Source organism: Myxocyprinus asiaticus, chromosome 4, assembly GCF_019703515.2.
Source record: "Myxocyprinus asiaticus isolate MX2 ecotype Aquarium Trade chromosome 4, UBuf_Myxa_2, whole genome shotgun sequence".
Lineage (NCBI taxonomy): Eukaryota > Metazoa > Chordata > Actinopteri > Cypriniformes > Catostomidae > Myxocyprinus > Myxocyprinus asiaticus.
In genome coordinates this window covers 32,455,212-32,478,124 of record NC_059347.1, presented here as the reverse complement: position 1 = coordinate 32,478,124, position 22,913 = coordinate 32,455,212, and the positions used below count along the sequence as shown (strand labels likewise).

The following is a 22,913-nucleotide window of genomic DNA, read 5'->3' as shown; positions in this document are numbered from 1 at the left end:
CTGTTCCAGTTCATCCCAGCAGTGTTCAACAAGGGGTTCAGGTCTGGGCTTGTGAACAGTGATACTGTCATTTTTAGACAGAAAAGACCCTGCCCAAATTGTAGCCACAAATTTGGAATCACAGAATATCAATGTATAGTGTAACACTGAGGGTTTCCACATACTTTTAGCCATATAGTGTATCAAAGATAATTGTTTATGATTATAGCCACTATAAACCATATATTCAAACAACTGTCACTCATTAAGGAAACAGTATACGAGAATCACAAACAATTGAGAACATCATGTTACAAAATTGATTTATTGTTTGTTGTTCAGTTTATTTAAAGCCTGACCCTCTTTCATAACAGGATCATGTTGCTGATGTTTTTTCATTATTTCTCATAATATATATTTTTAATCAGGCTCATATTCTGAAATACTGAAAACATATGAAAAACTTCTCCCTGTATAGATCTTTAGTCATGCATGCTACTAAGGTAGCCTGGCCTTGTCTTCTGTTCAAATATGAAACAAACACGTCCAACTAAAAGGCAGTGTTTTTCACCTCAAACACAACAAATTGTTGTTGCTTGAATTAAAAGAGCCACATTATACAGCCATACTGTCAGCTAAATGTCTCTCAAATCACTCCTAAACAAATACATTTTTAAGTTAAACAAAAGCTGTCTCTTTCCCACGTTAAAGGAAATAAACCAACTGTTCACAGCAGAAAGCACTTCTCTACCAATTAAATACAAACAAAAGACACAAGGAGGGGGTGTAATGGGGTGGTAGGTGTACGGAGAACAGAGCAAATGATAAAAAACGAAATCTTTAGAGTACAGATTACAGATCCTTTTTCAACAGACCAGCCAACATAAAAAAATAAGCGGCTGTGAGCGGGTTCTCTCATTATTTATATTTTTTCAGATTTGTTATGTATATTAGGAAATGCACTTCTTTCCAATTAAACAAACTCATACCTGCTGATGAAATTATGGCCACAAGAGGGCAGTACAACATTCATTCTCATAGAGCCAAAAGTGTGAAATTAGCATCGACTGGCTCTTGTGTCCAATCTAAGCTTGTATTTAGACCCCAAAGTAATACAGCTGAACTTGGTCAGACTTCCTTCTGATTACACTGATATTAGTTTATGTGAGCTAAAACCCAAAACATATACACTTCAACTCAGAGGCTTTAAAAAAAAAAAAAAAAAAAAAAAAAAAAAAAAAAAGGGTCAAACAAGCTTTAAATGCTCGCTAGGTCACGAAAACAAAATACACATATCTCAGTCATTCTGATAAAGTCATGGTAAATTACATATTTAAAAGTGCAAGAAATGGTTTAATGAGTATTATAATGATAATTATCAATTAATACAGTGGCATAAGAATTGCCATAACGGTCACATCTACCCCAGGATTTTGCCTTGGGCTCGCTTACTAGTTGCTAGGGTTCATTTATAAAATTTCAGGGTGCAAACATATGTAAACTCAGCAGGTTAGATGTTGTGAAGCGCAACATAAAACACATTGTTTATATATTACTCCCAATGCTGCAGAACCACAACCAATGGAGTGTAGCCTGTAATCTACATTCTGGATTCAACACAAAGCAACGAAGAACAGGAAATGATCACATTTTCACATTTTTTTTGTGGAAATAATCCAAAGAAGCTCTACTTCTATATCAACACTTCTACTTAAAAAGAGAACATTTTGTGGCACTCTTCAGGGGCCTCAAATCTTCAACCATTATGATAACCATTACAGACAAAAATGGCTGTATCAACATCCAGACTAGATACTACAGTAATTCTAGAGCTTTCAGGCAGCTTGCTGGAAAGTTCAATATGAAAGAAACATTGTACACTTCAAGTAAAGCTGGGATGAATTCATATTTGTTTAGCCTGGTAGAAAAGCAGCAGGTACACAGAATGAAGACAATGAACAAAAAACATTTTCAAATCATCAAGGACTTGCCATGGGTTATTTGTCAAGTATTTGAGTTGAATCTGAAATACTCATCCCCAACCCCGTCATCAAAATATTTACAACTGGTGTTGAACCCTCATCCACCACATTGCACTACTTTGGTACTTCAGCTTTTCTACCTTGGCTGGATAGAAATAGGAAGTGGCATATGCAAGCAAAACACATTTAGGAATAATTTCCTTCACTTCAGAAGATTCATGTTTTAAGAGAAAATATTAAGGTAATTAGGTAATATACATACAATCTACACACAATGAAATATTGTATCTTTATACATTATGGATTTGTCCAGACGAGTTTAGACAAATCATGAGATGTTAAAAGCAGAAAAGGCCAAATTTGTCATTCTGATCCAGTTACATGAAGATGACAATACAAAAATTGTGATATGACTATAAGGTCCATGTTAGTTAAAATTCAGGCTGTATAACAGGTCCAAAAATACTCATAGCAGATAAAGATGGATAATCATAAAAATAAAATAAGAACAAAAATGGAAATTTAGTCCAAGAATAGGACTAATCTCTGTCTGATCACTCCAAGTTTTTTGATCCTTCAAACATGGTGGCAACATTTTAAACCAACCAGTCGTCAGTGTTGCAATTCACAACTAGTCTTTATAAAAAGACAAAAAAGTGCTTTAGTCTATGAAGTAAAAACAATGACGTTTTTTAAAAACAGTCAGATTTGTCATTAATGAAAGGCCTTCGACATAAACATTTTTGAAATTGAGTCCAAAATTAGGGTGAGAGAGTTTTGAGTTTCAAGGTCAGAGTAAATCTGAAGTCTTAGTGATCTTGAGCCCCTCACCAGTGCTAACTGGAAATGCATTCCCTAAAACCATGTGATATCAATGCCATTTAAATCCCAGCCTTCAAGAAAAGGCTTGAAGGCAGAAAAAATTCACAGGAGCCACTCAGCCAAGCAAATCCTCATCAACTTCACCTTCTGGCCTATTAGGTGTCAGAACGTCAAGTCTCGGACGCAAGAGAAAAAAAATCCTCCAAAATCCATAGCATTTATCTTTTCAGAATTTTTTCCATAGGATACAAACCAATGATGGTAGTGTTGAACACAAAAGCCAGGCAAAGTGATGAATATGTTTGCAGCTAAAGTGATTTCATTTTCTTGAAATAAAGGGGAGAAAAGAGGGAAAATTAAGTTAATTCTATTATTCTCCCAAAATGCTTTATGATGGAAGGTTGAACATCATTAAGTACTAATGATTTTTCATGACTATAGTGTCCCATTTACTACAGTTCCATATAAAAAAGGTAGACAGATAGATGGTGGAAGAGAGGCATTGGTGGATAGAAAAAGATAAGCAGAATAGAAAAAGGGACAGATAGAAAGATATCAGATACACAGATAGTTTTAAAAACAACATAGGTTGGCTAGTATGCAGTGAGAAAGAGCAAGCAGGAAGATCTTCAAGTCCTTCAAATCTGCTCATTTCCTTTTTGATTAAAACATCTACGTATGTTCACACTCTGGAAAATAAGAACATCCCCCTTTTGTAATAAACTATATTGAGGGCAGTGCTGACATGGCAATCACAAACACTAGCCTTTGCTGGCTTTTAAAGAATGTATAAGTGCTCATAAGTGCACAGACCTTCATCTGGTGAGTGTTTGGATTGCTTGATGTGTAAGTAACTGTAGATGATCACCAACTCCTTCCCAAATACAAGTACTGAGAGATCAGCACACTTTTTTCACATACAACACTGACCTAAACAAGCTACATGTGTTAGAGGCATTTAAATGTCTGTGTGTGTGCAGGGCTAATATGTGAATGTAGATGTGTATGCATGCATTGTAGTGTGTGTGTACAATTCACTTATATCATCGGCTGCATTTTCCCCCACTCACAGTGTTTGTGGTTCTTCAAGGACTGTGTGTGGGCTCTGAGGGGGAGAATGTGGGGGGGATTGCAAAAGGGGGGTAAAATGTGGGGTCAGAGGGCAATAAGAAGGGGCAGTTGTGGGGGATGGGGGCAATCCAGAGGGCACCAGTGGTCCAGGGGTTCCAAAGGGGCCAGTGGGTGACTCAGCCGGAGGTTGGTTGTAAAAGAAGAAAGCACACTGATGGATGAATATCTCGATGATTGTCTGGTAGGTGCGTGTGGCTGTCAGGGCATCCATAGAGGTGAAGTCTGGCCGCATCAGTGTCGGCCAGAAACAGATGGATAGATTTTCACTGGTCATTAAGTTGACTCTGTTCCACTGACTAACCCTGAGAGACAGAGAGAGAGAAAGTTTGAAGTCTCACTCCTTTAACTTTTCTCCAACAGTTATCAGCTGCAGGTGGTTTGACACTTACTTGTTTAGATGGCTCATAACATGTTTGAAGACATCAAAATTCTCCCTGGGAAATCGCCTTAGCACGTCCTTCATAGTGTGTAGCCTCTTTTCTCTGTCATTAATTTCTATTGACAAAAAAACAACTTATTGTTCCACAGGTTTAGAAAAGGCATTGTGTTATGGGTGACATAACACCCAAATTAATTTCATCATCATGCAACACATTGTTAGTTTATAATTTAAAAATGTGCATTTAAGATATAATATGCCTCTCATACACATTTTAAGACTGATAGGTGAAATCTTACTGAAAGCTTCCACCAGCTCCACCTGTGAGCTATAAGGAATCAGAGGCTCAGGCAGCTCAGAGAAGAAACTTTTCAATGCCCCAGCAATTGTATTCACAGTGAAGTCCTTCTCCACTAGGTCCAGATTGTGGTCTAAAAACAAACAAACAAATGAATCGACAAGAAGGGGGGATTGGAAGGAACGGCAAAAAACAGAGTGGTATAATGTGAAATCCATTAATTCTTAAACAACACACACTAATAAACACTAACAAAATGTTTAAACATACAAAATGTACATGTAAAAAAAATGTATATATATATAAAAGCAAACCCGTTATTATATTAAGTATGATGACCCCAGTTTTATTAAGTTTTGTTATCCTTCTGAACTTACCCTGTTCAAACTGTCTCTGCACGCTCTCGATCTCCGCCTTATTTCCACTTACCCTGTAGATACCCTCTGTGGTCAAACCTGAGAGAGACACACAGAGAGAGAGAGAGATCAATCGGTTTTCTTGCACAACTTGCTCTGTCAGTTAAATATGAAAACATTGTTAAGCACTAATAAATTCTGGCTTTCTTGTCAAATTACCATTGCTACAAACTGGTACTCGATATAGGTCTAGTATTCTGTATTGAGGCAATAAAAAGGACAAAATATAATCAGTTCACATTAAAGTCACATAATTTTGTCAGAATCTTATTGCAAGACCAAAAATGACATCCAGGCTGAAGAAAACACTAGTGATTAAGTTAACCATGCTCAATAGTATGCTGTGGTTGATTTATGACAGTTAAGACCTATTAACTATCTAATTATAACTGAACACTGTGACAAGGATAAGCTTATATGGAGCCCTTGCACATCTCTGGTGGGGTGTTACAATGGGGAAATGACAGCAGCAGCAAATGTACCTGTGGTCTCAATATAACGGATGCACTTGTCAATGAAAAGTGGAATGGGCCTTTCAAGGGAAACCACGTTCACCAGAGGTACCCCAAAGTAGTTACTCTCCAAAGGCTTAGAGATAGAATGTCGAGGCTTTGGTCTTGTTTTCTGCCAAACAGCAAGACACAGACAAATACTTTATAAATACTGTTAAAACAATGAGATGTTAAAGGCAAAAAGACCTTCTCATTCATGTGGTATATAAAAAAAGATCAATTAATTTGAAGACAAATTATCACATTATTTTAAAAGAGTGGCATAAAAGCCATGTTAAATAAATAAAATAAAACTCACTTTTCCTGGTCGGCGAAGACTTTTCAGTATGTTCCTCTTTTTGGGATCTTCGCCTTCTTCATTGAGTATGTCTCCTTTCAGTCCTGAAACATCATCTTCTTTTGACCTTGAAAGGGTGCCAATCTCATCATCACTACCAATGGAAAAACTAGTGCGAAAAGTACTGAACTTCCCCAGTCGTTTAGAACGATCACGATAGAGTTGTGGCTTCACCCTCGCTGCTTGCAACTTGCAACGTCTCTCCAAAGAGCTGCCATCCCCTTCACTGTCCGATCCATTGCCTACTCCATTGGAGTGCATCCTATTGGAATTGCGGATGGTAATAATTTTGCCCTGTGTGCTGTCATGTGGTACAGAGTATATGCTGTCCTCATAGCTGGGGCGTGGCTTAGAAACAGCATCCATTGGCTCAGCATAGTCTGAAGGATCGTAATCTCCTCCTAGAGGCCATGTCACATTGGTGGTAAGAGACCGCCGTTGGCTGACTGCATCCACATAAGGGCTGAAATTTGTTTTTCTGAGGTCAAATGTGACACTAGGTTTGGGTCTCACTTGTGGAGGGATTTTATTGTTTAGCTTGTTCTCAAAAGTGCTAAGGTCAGAGATTACAGAGAGTGTGTCACCTGAGTCCAAGTCAGGTAGTTTGAATCCACCATGAGAGGTTAGTGTGCCATCATGGTAAGGCGGGGAAGCTTCCATGTCTTCCTCAGAATCTAACAGCATTGTGACAGGGCTAGGGGAGCCACAGTGTGGTGAATAAACATTCTCGTTTGTGCTACTGGCTTCTGCAACATTTTCATACATGTGGCTGGCCTCAACAATGGTTTTCTTTTCTAATACCTCTTTGAAAAATGATTCCAAGAGGTCTATTTTGTGTAGCCCTCCAACAACTCCACCAGGGCCACAAACAAGACTGCACCACCGTCCCTCAATTTCATGGGCCAGTTCTTCACCTTGGACTAAAAACTCATGAGCAGACTCAGAGTCTATAAGCTCAGCCTGGGTTTCTTCCACTGCAAGCAACTGAATTGGGATAATGTCCTGAACCTCGCACAAAAAGGCACACAGAGTTTCAAAAGAAGCCTTACGACAGGCAGAGTATACAGCAATGTAGCCATGCACCAGCCGACTCTTACGTGTGGCAAAAGCAGCATGGTATGACAGTAGGAATAGTTCAATTGTATGCTTGTGGCCACCAATAGTCTGTTCAAGCAGTACCGAAGTACCACTTGCCAGAGGAGAGGTCGGCTTGCAATGTTGAGGGTGCAGGAATGGCGCAAGAAGTTGATCAGTGTCATAAGGGTCTCCACACATCAGGCACAACACAATACGCAATTCAGCCTCTGGGCTCTGGTCCTGCTGTAAGTCTCTAATACATGGAGGAAGTGGGGGTGCAGGTGGAGAACAGCTATGGAATGTAGAAGTCCTCCTAGTTTCAAGTAGACCTTTCAAGACCTGGTTGATCTGCCTTTCATTCACATTTCGACCATAGCCAGTGCCTGGAGTGGCTGGTTCCAGGTAGTTACATTGCAGTTTTATGGCTACCTGCTGACCCTGTGGGATTAATGTTTGGGCAGTCTCTCCACCAATATCACCCAGTCCTCCAACACCTCTTTTGGTTACTAACAAGAGTGACAGAGGAAGCTGAGCAATATGGTTGTCCCTTCTGCCAAGCGTGGACTCTCGCAACTTATCAATACTTTCTACAATATATGACAATGAATCTTTTGAATTGTACAAACACAGGCATCCATGAGGAGTGAATGTGGCTGTATGAAATGAGTTAACAGGAAGTCTAACATTGCCCTCTATGGGCCGAAGGACAAGTTCATACATTCTACCTTCAAGCACATAATGATCATCATTAGTACACAAAGCCCGAATCTCATTGGCTAATTCTCTAGCTAGACCATCTTTGCCAAGTATAACAAGATTTATCCTATCGACCTTTCCATCAGTCACGTGGGACTTTCCAAAGAAAGGGTATCGTGTGGGAAAGTATGAAGCTAGTATTTGCTCAATTTTGTTATCAACACAGTGTGGGCAGTTAGGGCAAGTTTCTTTAGTAGGGTGATACACAAAATGAATGTGTTTCAACACTAAAGCATCCCTTTCAGCTTGCAATTTATGCAGTACCTTGAAGCGTTGTTCTTCTCCTAACACTTCCTGAATTGCTCCCATCTTCTCTTTACTAGGTTTGGCATCTACCTCAAGTTCATAGAAAAGCTCAGAGTATTCCAGTAGAAGCTCCTGAAAATCCTCTTTTGCTCTGTCTATGATTGCTTTTTGGTGCCGGTTATAAATGTCCAAATATTCAGGCTCCTCAAGCCACTGGTAGAAGTCTTCATTCATGATGAAGCTGCGGGCCTCTTCCCAGGGCTTGCCAGGGGTAACAAAAGGTGAAGATGCCAATTTAGCTTTGAACTCCTGTCGCATCTGAGCACGCTTGCATTCATTGCGCAGGTGTTCAAGGTGTGCATCAAAGATTATTTCAGCAGCTGTTGTGTCTAATACATCAAAAGGAATTCGATCATCCTCCAGGTTGTCAAGATGTGGTGTTTCCTCCCATGGCGCATCTTCCAGTACCACAAACCAATGATCAAAGTCTTTTTTGGACTCAAGGACCTTCTGCACCCCAGACCAGCTCAAATGCTCAATTTCATCCAACTCAGACACCAAGGTATTCAAGGCAAGTGGAAGAGTGCTCAAATATCCTTTGCGACGCCTTTCAATGTGCTCCTGCTTTAGCCGGTGAATATGTTGTTGAAATAGCTTCTTGGCCTTACCTGTACCTTCTAAAAAAACATACTCCTTGTATTCAGTTGAGGTTTGCATACATCGGCTGATGTTGGGCCAAGTTTCATTGTGATTCTTCACGATTTGGTTCACCAACCACTCATAGCGATCCTTTGTAGAGGCAATTAGTTGACTCTGATGTTTTAATGCCTCAAAATAAGGTATGATCTTGGGCTTACCTCTTCCCTTATCAACGAGCTGTAGCAAAGTAAGGAAAGCCAAGTCAACATTGACATTGGACCTTGCCGAAGTCTCAACAACCTGCAAGTTCTTTTTTGAAATGGCAAAGGTATGAGAATCCTTGATGTATCGCTCCACCCCTTCATCACACTTAGTGAGAACCAGTACAATAGGCTTTTTTGTCTTGCTTAAGTGATTGTACAAGTTGGTGACAAATTTCATTTGGTCATCAAAGTTGCGGTTCATCCCACGACTGACATCCACACAAAGCATAAAGCCGTCCACCTGCAACTTTCCTTCTGGCATTTGCTTCTGTTCAAAGTCCTGCTCCAGCCCCAACTGATCAGTGCAGAAGTACATGAGTTTTTCTGCAGAAGCCAGTTTGGTGGAGGCAGCTCTTTTGATGTAAGGCTGCAAGGCTGTGCTGCGATGGGGTTGAAATGTCTGGTCATCAATGAATTCTGTCTGCTCCACCACATGCATCCTGCACTCTGCCCCATCTTCCAAAACTCGCCCCACCTCTCCCCAGAACAGGAAATGGTCATTGTTGACAACCCGGCCACCAAAGTCACTGGTACTTAGAACAGAAGTGTGATCAAGATGAAATTCATCTGCACTAGGACGGACAAAGCGGTTACAAAGACAGGATTTGCCAACTCCACATTGGCCTTTCTCCTTCTCAGTACCTGACAGACCAACAACAACTAGGTTGTAGATAGGCATCCGGGATTCTTGCTTTTTAGCCATCATCATCGTATGCAGGCATTCATCTTGCCATGGGCCAAAGCTTGACAGTCAGGGCCCTGTATATGATTTATAATTGATGCTTTAGCTTTAATGCTTCAATCATCCTATGTGGTCAAGAAAACTGCCCATTTTATGGGGTATCAGGGTCAGGCAGGGGGACCTGAGTGAAGTTGATGGAGGCAGGAATTGGGGTGAACCTAAATGAGAGAGGGAGAGAGAGAACAAACCAATTACTGGTAAAAGTATGTGCTTCATTTGCCCAGGAGGCTCAATTAGGCTCAACTTTAAGCAATAATAAAACTACATCATTAAATCCCACAAATTTACATGGCATAATTCTACATTGACACCCCTTGAAGTGTCTCACAATTGGACTCCTTTGAAGTAGCTCACAATCTACCATGAGTCTCTCAAAATGTTTCTTCATTAATACTCAATAACCTCAACAAACATTAATATGAGAAATAAAAACCTAATCAAAACAAAAAGCTCATTTGTAACATGTTCCGAGAGGTTATGGATTTCTACGTCTTGAAATGTAATCAATTCCTATCCTAGGAAACCTGAAAATTCCTACACAAGGACAAATAAATACATTATCCTATGTAGGTGATGTGTTGCACAAAGTTTGATACAGTGGATACTTGGGCACTTGGCATCATGACATACTTTGAAATTATACTGCTCACTTGTTTACATTATTTTGTTTACATTATTTGTGTCCCAAAACACTGCTTTAATTAGTGTCCTTAGTAGTGTTAATATTCTGAACACTGTGCAGCGTCTTTGAAATTCAACAGCACATTAAGTTGTTAAAGCTTCCAAGCTCATGCCAATCTAAGAAAGTAATGGCTGATAAACATACACTGAAATAATTTCATGGTTTTACCTCAAACAACAATCTGTAGCAGACATTTCACCACAGATCAGCTTGAACTGCAAATCACCAAAGGTCAAAAGAGACCAGTAAAGCATACAGTGCCAGTGTTCTTTGAGTGAAACAAGTAAACATTTAAAATACCATGCTCCGGTGTGTGGGAGAGGAGAGAGAGATGCAGTAATTTCATGCAGTTAATGCATTTACCTAATTTAATGATTGAGAAAGACCTTTTGGACAATAAATATATAAATAAAAATCAAGATGAGAGTTTTATTAAAAGTAAAGTCATTTGTGCAGCTTTTGAATAGTAGAATATCACCTTTGAGTGAAACACACGTTAATGAGAAGGTAACTGGATCAATGCTGTAGGCTTGTGGCAAGAATCTTTGGGGCTCTATTTTCATGAGTGCGCAAAGCGACTGTGCATAATGTCTTATCCAATTTTTGTGAGAGCTCTAATTTTAAGTTTAATTTTCGTGCCAGCACAAAGTGCAAGTTGGCGCGGGTGGGAGTGTTTGCGCAATCTGTAGGTGTATGCACACAAACTGTGGATGTATTATATGGTACTGAAGTGGCATTAAGCGCAATTTGCTATTTTCCTGAGAAATAGGTCATTGTGCTAAGATGTTTCAAAACCATGTCTTATCTCAGTGCAAAATTTAAACTCAGTTCCTGCATTTGCAGTTCGGAGATTTCACCAGCAGGTGATAATAATGTTCATGTCCAAACTCGGTCCAAAAGTCCCTGATATTCACTGTAGTAGCCGTTTTATGAAACAAACAAAGATTTGTGTTAAACTATCTATTAGTCATGGATTATTTTTCAATTATTATTATTCTGCTTACATTTACAACTGTATTTATGATCTAATTTTTACTGGTATTTTTCCAACTGTTGTAGAGTGATTTTTAGGTCACTGCAAAAAGGGCCAGTGGAAGAAGTTGGAGAGGATAAAATGTTTGGATTTTGTATGATTTTTTTGACCACTTTGTTAATTTGATTTGATTTTCATTTAGTTTAAAGGGTAATTTGAATTTAGAAATATTTTTGGTTACATTTTTCATGTCTCAATAAATTAATTTAATTTTTCAAATTCAAAATCGACCAGTAGAAGTGAAGTGCGTGCCGATTCAACCACTGTTAATACTAGCCTTGATTTGTGTGTCAGTAGATGAAAATGATTAATAATACTTTCCCTATAACTGATTGTAGAGTACATCCAAATCCTTGTTATTATTTTGTGTTCTTACAAGAAAAACTGAATATACTACATTTTGAAGTAGAAAAAAAACAATACAAAATTTTTAGAAACATTTAGAGGCTACTTCATATTCAACAATAATGAAGTACCAATTGACAGTCCTCAAAAGTAGAAATAATCTGCCTTTCCATTAATAATTCTCTGCATGTCGATGTGTTGAATGTAGTTACCTGAAATGATGAAGACTGTGAGAACAGTCTCATCCAGTTGTGTTAAGAAGGTAACTCCCCAGTTGCCGAAAGTCATGCGAGAGTCGCATGCAACGTTCACACAGTGTTTGTTGTGTTTATTTGGAGTCCAACAGAAACCCTTCACCCACCCCTACCACTAAACTTAACTTTAACCCTACCATTAAATCTTTCTAACCCTAAACCTAATCTTAGTAACAGCTAATGAGACGCTCACGAGACTTTGGCTGCCGGGGGGTTACCCCCTGGACACAGTGGTCTCACTTCAAACCAGAAAAACCAATACCATCATACTTTTACTGTAGAGGTTGGGTAAATAAGTGATCACAATAAAACCATATTAGCATACAGTAAATTAAGGCAAGGGTCAACAGTATAATGAAGGAAGATTATCCCATTAAACGGTGTTCACAGGAAAAAGGGTACTTTCATGTCAGGGCAGGGCAGGTCACATTTGGGGGGGGGGGGGTACAAGTTGTCACATCTGTTTGTATATGTTATATATGTATACAATGTAGCCCTATTAATTACGATAAACTGCTGCAGTTAAGTCATTCCAGGTTTGCTGCCCAAATCAGAAATAATACATCGTAGTCTAAAATATATTGCATTACAATCAGAAATGGCAAAATAATCTAAAACTAGAAATAAATGTCTGTTTGATGAAACCATGTTGATTGTGGCATTTAATCTTGCTCCCGAAATATATTGGTCCCTTGATATGGCTTAGGTCCTTCCTTTAAGAATCTATAGATTTTGTTTTTCAAAAGTTTTATGTTCAAAATTCGTAAATCTACATGTAGTTGCTTAGAACATTAATCACACACCTCTTTTAAATACTTACTTAGGCATAGTGGCTTGTTCAAATCCCCAATCCTAATAAATTATTATTATGCACTAATAATTAAACAATACAACATGCAGAATAATATATGAAGTAAAATACAGAACATCTGAAATAAAAATAATTATTAAAAATGTAACTGTTTTCTCCCCACTGAACTCCAACACAGCTGAATAAAAGGTGAATGTGGGTCAAAAGGCTAGCTTGCACTTTCAAAGTCAAGATCCAGGGAGCACACCGAAACAAATATTAGAACTTTATGGATAAAGACTGACCATGCTGATTGGTTGATATTATCAGCCAAAAACGACTCCTAATAATTTCTCTTTATAAATATCTCTGTATCATTTCCAATACAATGGGTTATCATATACAGGCGTCTTGAGTAGCAGTAGCCTATTAATTGAAAGTCTAAAGGCCAAAGTATCATTTGGTTGTCCATGTTGCTGATCACTACACGCATAATATGTGTGATGCAAATTTCAGTCATGCACCTGCCGCTGACGGTCCTAAAAGAGTATCGCAAAACAGTCGTAGTGCGCATGCATCGAACTTGTTCGTATTCACTCGCCGTCAAGAGTATAATTTGAAAGGCAACTCGGTCGACCGGGCACGATCTGATCCCGAGTGCAGGAAAGCCAAGTATACCTGGGCATTAAGACATATTTTTACATTATCTCACAGATGCTACATAGTACAGAATGATTTCAGGAATCATTCATAAAATATATTTTTTAATTACATAAACAATATAAAACAAGATTGGTTTGACAACAAAAGAGCAGCTATACAATAAACTTATGAAGGATATCAATGTAATAGCTGGATGAGAAAAAAAAAATGACGAGTTTGGCTGAAACTGCGGAAACTAAAACCAGGAGCGCCTTTTCAATGCGAGGGATCGAATGTCCGCTTGAAGCATGAGAGTGATCTGCTCTGATTGTGCGATAATTTACAGAGGTTTAAAGATTTATATCATGATTTATAATGATATAATGATTAATAAGTGCCATATTAATCTAAAAGCAGCTTTACAGAAAATCTTGCTTTAACAGAAAATTAAACTAATATCTATAAAGTCTTAGAGTCATCATTGTGCAGTTTGATAAAAATATTATTTTAAATTGTATCTAAAAATAAATAAGTAAATAATTGTATTTACAATCCCAGTTAGCAAGCCCAAGGTGACTGTGGCAAGGAACACACAACTTCATAAGATGTTGGTTACTGGAGAAAAATAACCTTGGGAGAAACCAGGCTCACTGCTGGGGCCAGTTCCTAAACAGCATGAATATAATGCCAGTATTAGTTTTTTTGTGTGTAGTGCAAGTCATGCTTTAAAATCAGTAAACTGAGTAAGTGTTAAGGGCCAATGTTTAAACAACCAGATTTTGTACGAACTGTAAGATTAATGATAATGTCTTTGAAGTCCAACCTGGATTAACTGCATAAATTCACATAGATGCAATGACTTTGTTATTTGGCTGATGTAGGCTTTCCACTACATCTCTGATGGATCATTTAGAACTTTTAAGAACAGTACTTTTAGCTAAATTTTAAAGGAAAGGAACTGTTGGGGGTCTGGGTAGCTCAGCGAGTATTGAAGTTGACTACCATCCCTGGAGTCGTGAGTTCGAATCCAGGGTGTGCTGAGTGACTCCAGGTCTCCTAAGCAACCAAATTGGCTAGGGAGGGTAGAGTCACATGGGGTAACCTCCTCGTTGTCGCGATTAAGTGGTTCTTGCTCTCAATGGGGCACGTGGTAAGTTGTGCATGGATCGCGGAGAGTAGCATGAGCCTCCACATGCTGCGAGTCTCCGCGGTGTCATGCACACAAGCCACGTGATAAGATGTGCGGATTAACGGTCTCAGAAGCGGAGGCAACTGAGACATGTCCTCCGCCACCCGGATTGAGGTGAGTAACCGTGCCACCACGAGGACCTACTAAGTAGTGGGAATTGGGCATTCCAAAATTGGGGACAAATGGGGATAAGATAAAATTAAAATAAAAAAAGGAGCTGTTTTACATACATCTTAAATAACTTTAAAAAAAAAAAAAAAAAAAATCTTGATTCAGGCTTAAAGAATCATGAAACGAACTGTGTGTTCAGTATCGCGAACCGAATCGTGAATCGCTACAACCCTAGTCCATTGGAATGCTCGGTTTTGATACGAAATCTTGTTTACAGCATGTGTTCTTGGCTGTTGGTGTGAATAGGCCTTAAGACTAGTCAAGAAAGGGATGACAGGTTATAAAATTACTTAACATTAGTTATTTTTCTGCATGCAAAAAAAAAAAAAAAAAAAAAAATGGAAACAAGAATACAAAAAGCTGTGTGAGTTGCACTAAATTTGATATGATAACAAAAAGTTCGCAAATTTTTGTTTTGACTTGTCACAGTACACATATGTATGCCCTTGAATTTCCCACAACTGCCCTCCAGGGCCTAAATTGTTATGCATAAACATAACATAACATAACAACATTTTTTTATTGATAAAAATAACCTGAATAGCATGAACTATACATGAAACACCTATCAAACATTATTTAACAACAGAATGATCATAAACTTGTTAGAGTGCCCTGAACACCCTAACAGGCTAACATATTTAGGCTGAATTTTTATAAATTATTTTATTTTGTATTATTTGATTTAAATTATTATAAATAAAATATCAGCAGAATAGTATATAAATAAATCTGTATCCATAACTTAAAGCTCTTGATGGGGCTGCACCAAATAGTTCAAAACAAGTGTTTACATGTATTGTTACATTAATGGTGACTGGCTGCTATCCTTTGTTAATTTATTTTAAATATCTTTGTGTTTTGTTTTATAAGACTGCTTCAGAAAAATGCATTCAACACCAGGTTTATTTCACATGGTAATTTGAAAAATCTGTCCTGGGGGAACAGACACAGGAAATTGTGGCCTTGAGGTTAAATTGTGTTAAATACTCTGAAGCTATGGAACCCCAAATACAGATCTTGTCTGGCTACAGAGCTCAAATTGGGTGATCTCCAACTAGGTCAGGTGCAGTTTAAGTGAGAGAGCTAGTGAAAATGCTATTGGATTATTAAATGACTTTAGAGTCATCCTGACACACCAAGAGACAATTGGATGATCTGATAGCCTTGTACTTGCTGTAGCCAGGTGTGTTGTGAGAAATTCTGAAATATATGGTTTAACATACAGCATGACAGACTATGATCTCAGAGGTTGTTTTATGCAGTACTACAAAAACACATAAAATGACTATATGCATGTCTAAAAAACCAAAAGCACAGGCCCTGGCATAGTAATATGGGATGAATATAGTATCAAAATTATTCACAAATGCATAAACACTTATCCATCAATTCGATAAATGTCATACATGCATCTTACTATCCACACACAAATGCCTTTCAACTTGTGTCTGAGAAATTCCGAATTAAATGAATGTGCAGCGATTTGTAAAAATAGAGACATGTGAATACAAATGTTCCCTTTTGTATAAATGTAACACAATTTGCATGTCTAACCAAAGGAAGATGCTCCAAATTAAACACAAAATGACCTTGTGAAGCATTGAACGTGTATTTGTGAATCAAGTGACGCATGCATTAATTGACATGTTTTTGTGTCTATTCTGTTTTATTTATTTGAATTTTGAGATTTTTGTTTCACTGTTTTTTACCATGGCCAACCCACACACAAACAATTACCAATGAATAAGTCTTAAATTCATTCATAAATGTGGGCACATCTACCCATCAATTTGGGAAAACTTCACAAATGTGTGTTATTAGCCTTAAACAAATGTCTTTTTGCTTGTGTTTGTGTAATTTATTATTAAATGAATGTGCACCTATTTGTACAAATAGAGACATATTTGTGAATATAAATGTTCCCTTTTGTACAAATAAATCACAGTTTGTGGATGCAACCAAATGAAGATGTTACAAATGAAACACAAAATGGTCTCATGAAGTATCGAATGTGCATTTGTGGATCAAGTGACACACGTGCATTCATTGACGTCTTTGTGTGTTTTCTGTTTCATTCATTTGAAATTTGAGACTTCTTTCCACTGGTTTTGCCTTGCACGATCCACGCGTAACTGTGTAATAAAAGCAGCTACCACTAGATGGCGGTCTCATTTTACAGATGTGCCATCAGTTGGGGCATGGCTTATTCACAAGGTCACTCAGCATGCGCAGTTTACAAGCACCTCTTCAAACAAACAGCGTCTGAGATCAGCAGAACAATGAATCAAAGTTTTGTCTCAATTTTTCTCATACATAACCAAGGATAATGTCCTGTCACACTGTAATAGGTGAAAAAAGCCAATTTTAGAGTGTAAGTCCTGGTGACAATATGTTTGTGTTACATGTCAGTAGCTTTCTAGCTAATAAGATTCCAACACCTGGCCAACCGGGTCTTTGTTCCAGGTCAGCATTAGAGTTTGCTAATTCAATCTTTTTTGTTTTTAATTTTTTATCCCCTTTTCTCCCAATTTGGAATGCCCACTTCCCACTACTTAGTAGGTCCTCGTGGTGGTGCGGTTACTCACCTCAATCCGGGTGTTGGAGGACAAGTCTCAGTTGCCTCTGCTTCTGAGACTGTCAATCCGCGCATCTTATCACGTGGCTTGTTGTGCATGACACCGCGGAGACTCCGCATGTGGAGGCTCATGCTACTCTCCGAGATCCATGCACAACTTACCATGCGCCCCATTGAGAGCAAGAACCACTAATCGTGACCACGAGGAGGTTACCCCATGTGACTCTACCCTCCCTAGCAACCAGGCCAATTTGGTTGCTTAGGAAACCTGGCTGGAGTCACTCAGCACACCCTGGATTCGAACTTGTGACTCCAGGGGTGGTAGTCAATGTCAGTACTCGCTGAGCTACCCAAGCCCCCTGCTAATTCAGTCTTAACTAAGTTTCTAGACTGAAATTCCTGTCAACACAATGGAAAATAACTGTGTAGTCAAAGCACGAGTACAATTCTTAATGTTGTAGTATCCAATAGGGCTGGGCAGAATGGCGATATATATCATGGCGATGGAATAAAATGTCAATCGGTAGAAATGTTTCTATATCGTGGTATGGAAATATCTGTGCATGCAATGCTCCACTTGGATGAAGGTGAGACTGATGGCGAGAGAGACGGACAAACATACACAGAGGTAGATGAACAAACAGAATGCAGGACAACTCAGAATCAAGTCAAACACAGGAGAATATATATTTGCATTAAAAGGTGCGGTCCCATGTTATTGGATGAGAGCCCTGTTTATGATGCGCATGTACACAGAGCGTGCCTCAGCTGCTGTTAGTTACCATTGCCACATTCAAGCTTTCCTACTGTTCTCCTGCAAGTACGGAGAGAGAAGCGATCGCAATTACATCAGGAATGAATAAATAACACCTTTGTCAACAGTGCATTTATATCAAGTAGACTATATAGTTACCAAAACGGTTTCTAGTATCTAATGGAAAACAAAATCCAAAACAAAACAGTGATTGAGGGCTTTGCTTCAGAATCAAAGCAAATGCTTATATTGAAATAGAAAAGCCTATTTGCATTTTGCATTGAAAAATGATGCAGAGTAGATAAAACGGATCATATATTATTTTTAATTGTAATGGACATGACAGGTCTTCCATTAGTCTACATTGGGCATCATAAAAAAAAAAAATTAAAAAAAAAAGGAACTAATTATTTTTTCATACGTTTTTGAATCACTTCCATCAAAATGCGTAGGCTATATTCCATATCATACATATCATTATTGACCAAAAATGTACATAACATTACCATATACTTTGTTGCTTATATGGCCAATCACATGGTTATTTAACGTTTTTTTTTTCTGGATATAAATATATTGTGATATACAACTCTGGAAAAAATTAAAAGAGCACTGCAAAATTATCAGTTTCTCTGGATTTACTATTTATAGTCATATATTTGCATACCATGATATAGAAACATTTCTACCAATTGACACTTTATTCCATCGCCATGGTACATATCGCCATTCTGCTCAGCTCTATTGGATACTACAACATTAAGAATTGTACTCATGCTTTGACTACACAAACAGTTATTTCCCATTGTATAGACAGGAATTTCAGTCTAGAAACTTAGTTAAGATTGAAGTAGCAGACTCTAACGCTGACCTGGAACAAAGACCTGGTTGGGCAGGTGTTGGAATCCTATTAGCTAGAATGCTTCTGACACGTAACACAAACATATTGTCACCAGTACTTGCACTCTAAAATTGCCTTTTTTCGCCTTTTACAATGTGACATGACATTATCCTTGGTTATATATGAGAAAAATTGAGACAAACCTTTGATTCTTTCTGCTGATCTCAGACGCTGTTTGCTTGAAGTGGTGCTTGTAAACTGCACATGCCGAGTGACCTTGTGAATAAACCACGCCCCGCCTGATGGTACATCTGTAAAATGAGACCGCCATCTAGTGGTAGCTGCTTTTATTACACAAAGTTACGTGTGGATCGTGCAAGGCAAAACCAGCGGAAAGGAAGTCAAAATTCAAATGAATAAAACAGAAAACACACAAAAAGATGTCAATGAATGCACGCATGCCACTTGATCCACAAATGCACATTTGATACTTCACAAGACCATTTTGTGTTTCATTTGGAACATCTTCATTTGGTTGTATCCACAAACCGTGATTTACTTATACAAAAGAGAACATTTATGTTCACAAATATGTCTCTATTTGTACAAATACGTGCACATTCATTTAATAATAAATTACACAAGCACAAATAAAAATACATTTTCTGAGGCTAATAACACACATTTGTGAAGTTTTTCCAAATTGATGTGTAGATGTGCCCACATTTATGAATGAATTTAGGACTTTTCATTGGTAGTTGTTTGTGTGTGGGTCGGCCATGGCAAAAATCAGCAAAACAAAAGTCTTAAAATTCAAATAAATAAAACAGAAAACACACAAAAACATGTCAATGAATGCACATGTCACTTGAAACACAAATGCATATTAAATACTTCACAAGGCCATTTTGTGTTTCATTTGGAACGTCTTCATTTGGTTGCATACACAAACTGTGATTTATTTGTACAAAAGGGAACATTTATATTCACAAATAGAGCCCGACCGATATGGGATTTTTGAGACTGACACCGATTTTAGAGAGAGAAAATTCACCGATTATTGATATGGTGGCCGATATACTTATTTTTTGAGCTGGAATGAAAACAGACCTTTTCTAAGTGGATTTTTCACCAATTTTGCACCGATATGACTATGCAAAGGTACTCAGAAGGCTGCTTTCTTAAATATTTTTATCAAAGAATATTTGGCATTATTATTATACACTGTCAACAAATTCTAGAAATGAACACTGAGAAAATAAAGAATAAATAAAAATACAATAAATAGCTTAATAAACATCAGTACTCTATGTTCAGTATCAGTCAATTGCTGACCATTAAAATAAAGAAATAAAAATACAATAAATAGCTAAATAAACATCACTACTGTATGTTTACTATGTCAATTGCTGACCATTAAAATACAGAATAAAAATAAAATAAACAGCTAAATAAACATCAGTATTGTTTAATATCAGTCAAATGCTGTCCATTAAAACAAATAATAAATAAAAAATAAAATAAATAGCTAAAGAAACATTAGTACTGTTTAGTATCAATCAAATGTGGACCATTAAAATAATTAAGAAATAAAAATAAAATAAATAGCTAAATGAACATCAGTCCTGTTTAGTATCAGTCAAAGCTGACTATATTAATACTGCCGAGAGGAGAGAAACAGCGGCAGCGGTGTTACATCATATTCTGCTATACAAGTTCATGGAAAACTTTCAATGGTGGAAAACTAGACTTTTAAATATTACATTTTATAAATGCAACGATTGGAATTGTTCGGTTGAAGGGGGTACCAAACTGTGAATCCTGAACAAAACAGTTTGGTAAATACGTCTACTCATTCTCTTCCACGCAGCTGACAACAATGAAAGTAGCTACGTGATTAGCTAGTTAGCTGTAAGCTCGTTGCCATGGAGAGTAAAAGACGGACGTTGTTTATTTACTTTCCAGCATTGTGTCTCACCAACTAGGTAATAACATAGCATGAAATCAACACTCAACAGACACAATAAACCACCACACTGTTGTCTGCTGAGCTGCAAAAAGATGCTCTGATGTTTACCTTTCAATCTGCTGCATTACTTACTGCACTGACAAACTATAGCTGACTAACATAGAAAACAATAGCAAAGATAAACATGAGTTACATGGTTGTCAGGGACAGGGTTAACATTATATTAGTAATATTGAAAAGGGAAAATGATGGGGCCATTGTGAAATACATACTGGAAAGTTAATAAACAAACTAGTTAGCAATTTACTGTGAAAACACACAGCTCAACTCCGCCCTGTCTGCAGAGCCGTCAGTTCAGAGTCAGCTCTATAAACAATGGAGTTGGAGCGCACTCTGCTGGACAAACTATGTAATGACACCAATTCTAAAGCATTGTTTTCTACATTATGTGTGCTGTAAAAAAGTTTTCATATCGGCAAATCAGTAAACATATACGCCGATACCGATATATCGGTGAAAGGCTAATATCAGCCGATAATATCAGCCGAACGATATACCTGTCGGGCACTATTCACAAACATGCCTATTTGTACAAATAGGTCCACATTCATTCCATTCGGAATTTCACAGACACAAGCTGAAAGGCATTTGTGTGTGGATAGTAAAATGCATACATTTATTGAATTGATGTATAAGTGTTTACACATTTGAGACTAATTTTGATACTCTATTCATCCCATATACCTACCAGCTACGTAATTTGGATGCCATGCTTCAGAAGAACTGCCATTCTAGAGCGGTTCAGCTGTATGTGGTTGTTCTACAGAAATTACACAGTATGTGGCATTTTTTACGTATATAAATAAAGAAGGCCGTTAAAATCAAAGCAGTAAGCGACTAAGCCACTTAAAAAGTACTGTATAATGCAAATCGCAAATATATAATACAAATACGGTCTCTACAATTCTGACCAGCAATTTAAAAAGGTGCACACCACGTGAGAAAATAGTCTGCCAATTTAAAACCCTGCGAGATTATAGAAGATAACTAGATCTTAGTAGCCCTGTGCAATAAAAAGGGTTAGATAAATCCGTTTTCAGAGCAACCAAGGCTCTGTCTGCACAACAGAGATCACTCACTTTAATACAATTTCCCTTCTCTGCTACTCCACTCCTCGTTACAGACTCGATTTGTAGACTTCCTAAAATACAAAAATTGTCACGTCGTAGTTGCTGTCTAATATCGAAACATCGGGGGAAAATACATACCGGTGTCTTTCTCCGTCCCTTCTGAAAGCCTCTTCTTCTTTCAGGCCAGCGGGAGAAGGCTTAAAACCAGCTCGGCCAACGTTGGTATATACCAGAGAGAAGGAAAAGGCCACAAGACTGCACAAAAGGCCGATGACATTAAATCCCTCGCAGGTTCTTTTATTTTTGTTTCAGTGGCGTGACAGACTTGCAGTTTCCAAGAGATATTTGGTCAGACGCAAGTATAGAAACGGCTCTCAAAATCCACCGAAGGCTTACCATATCCAAACAAAGAAATGTCCTTTATTGGAGGCCAGTTGTTTCCGCGGAGAAAATGGCTTGTTTTAATACCTTCCTATGGCCTAACCACATTGGTTTTGGTTAATTGTAATGCCCTTTATTGTGGCCATAAAATGCTGATTTCACCGACATATGCAGACGGCACGCAGCAATGCATTTACCGCGAGACTCAACATCCAGTTTCGTAGCCAGATCACAAATAATCTGGGCCAAGTATGTCACTAAACTAAGATATTTACATTGTGCGTGAGGGTGAAAGTGGTTTTTCAAGCCTCCAAATAATGGCGGTCCGTCCACCCCAACCCAACTTTCTTCAACTGTCTTCTTTCTCTCTCCTTTTATGAGGATAAAAGAGGGTATCGGAGACAGCAGAGAGACTCGCCCAGTGTGGCGCATGGACAACAGCACAGCGCTGAGCCAATGACAAGCTCGAGCTCGAGCGCGTGCACGCGAACGTAAGGCCCAAAGACAGAGTGATTGACGTTGTTGAATTTGATTGTGATCATGTATACTGTTCTAATGTGTAAAGCATATTAAAA

General features: G+C 38.0%; 1 protein-coding gene across 1 annotated transcript; it reads right to left on the bottom strand.

Moving 5' to 3' along the window:
- Window positions 1-285: 285 nt before the first annotated feature.
- Window positions 286-22,756, bottom strand: LOC127435089 (rho GTPase-activating protein 35-like). Its single transcript, XM_051688265.1, has 7 exons — window positions 22,096-22,756; window positions 5,818-9,737; window positions 5,490-5,631; window positions 4,969-5,046; window positions 4,593-4,724; window positions 4,304-4,409; window positions 286-4,216 (listed from the first exon to the last, which is right to left on the bottom strand). Exons 2-7 carry the CDS (start codon window positions 9,544-9,546, stop codon window positions 3,850-3,852), a joined length of 4,554 nt encoding a protein of 1,517 aa, XP_051544225.1. The 5' UTR covers window positions 9,547-9,737; window positions 22,096-22,756; the 3' UTR covers window positions 286-3,849.
- Between the last annotated feature and the right edge of the window lie 157 nt (window positions 22,757-22,913).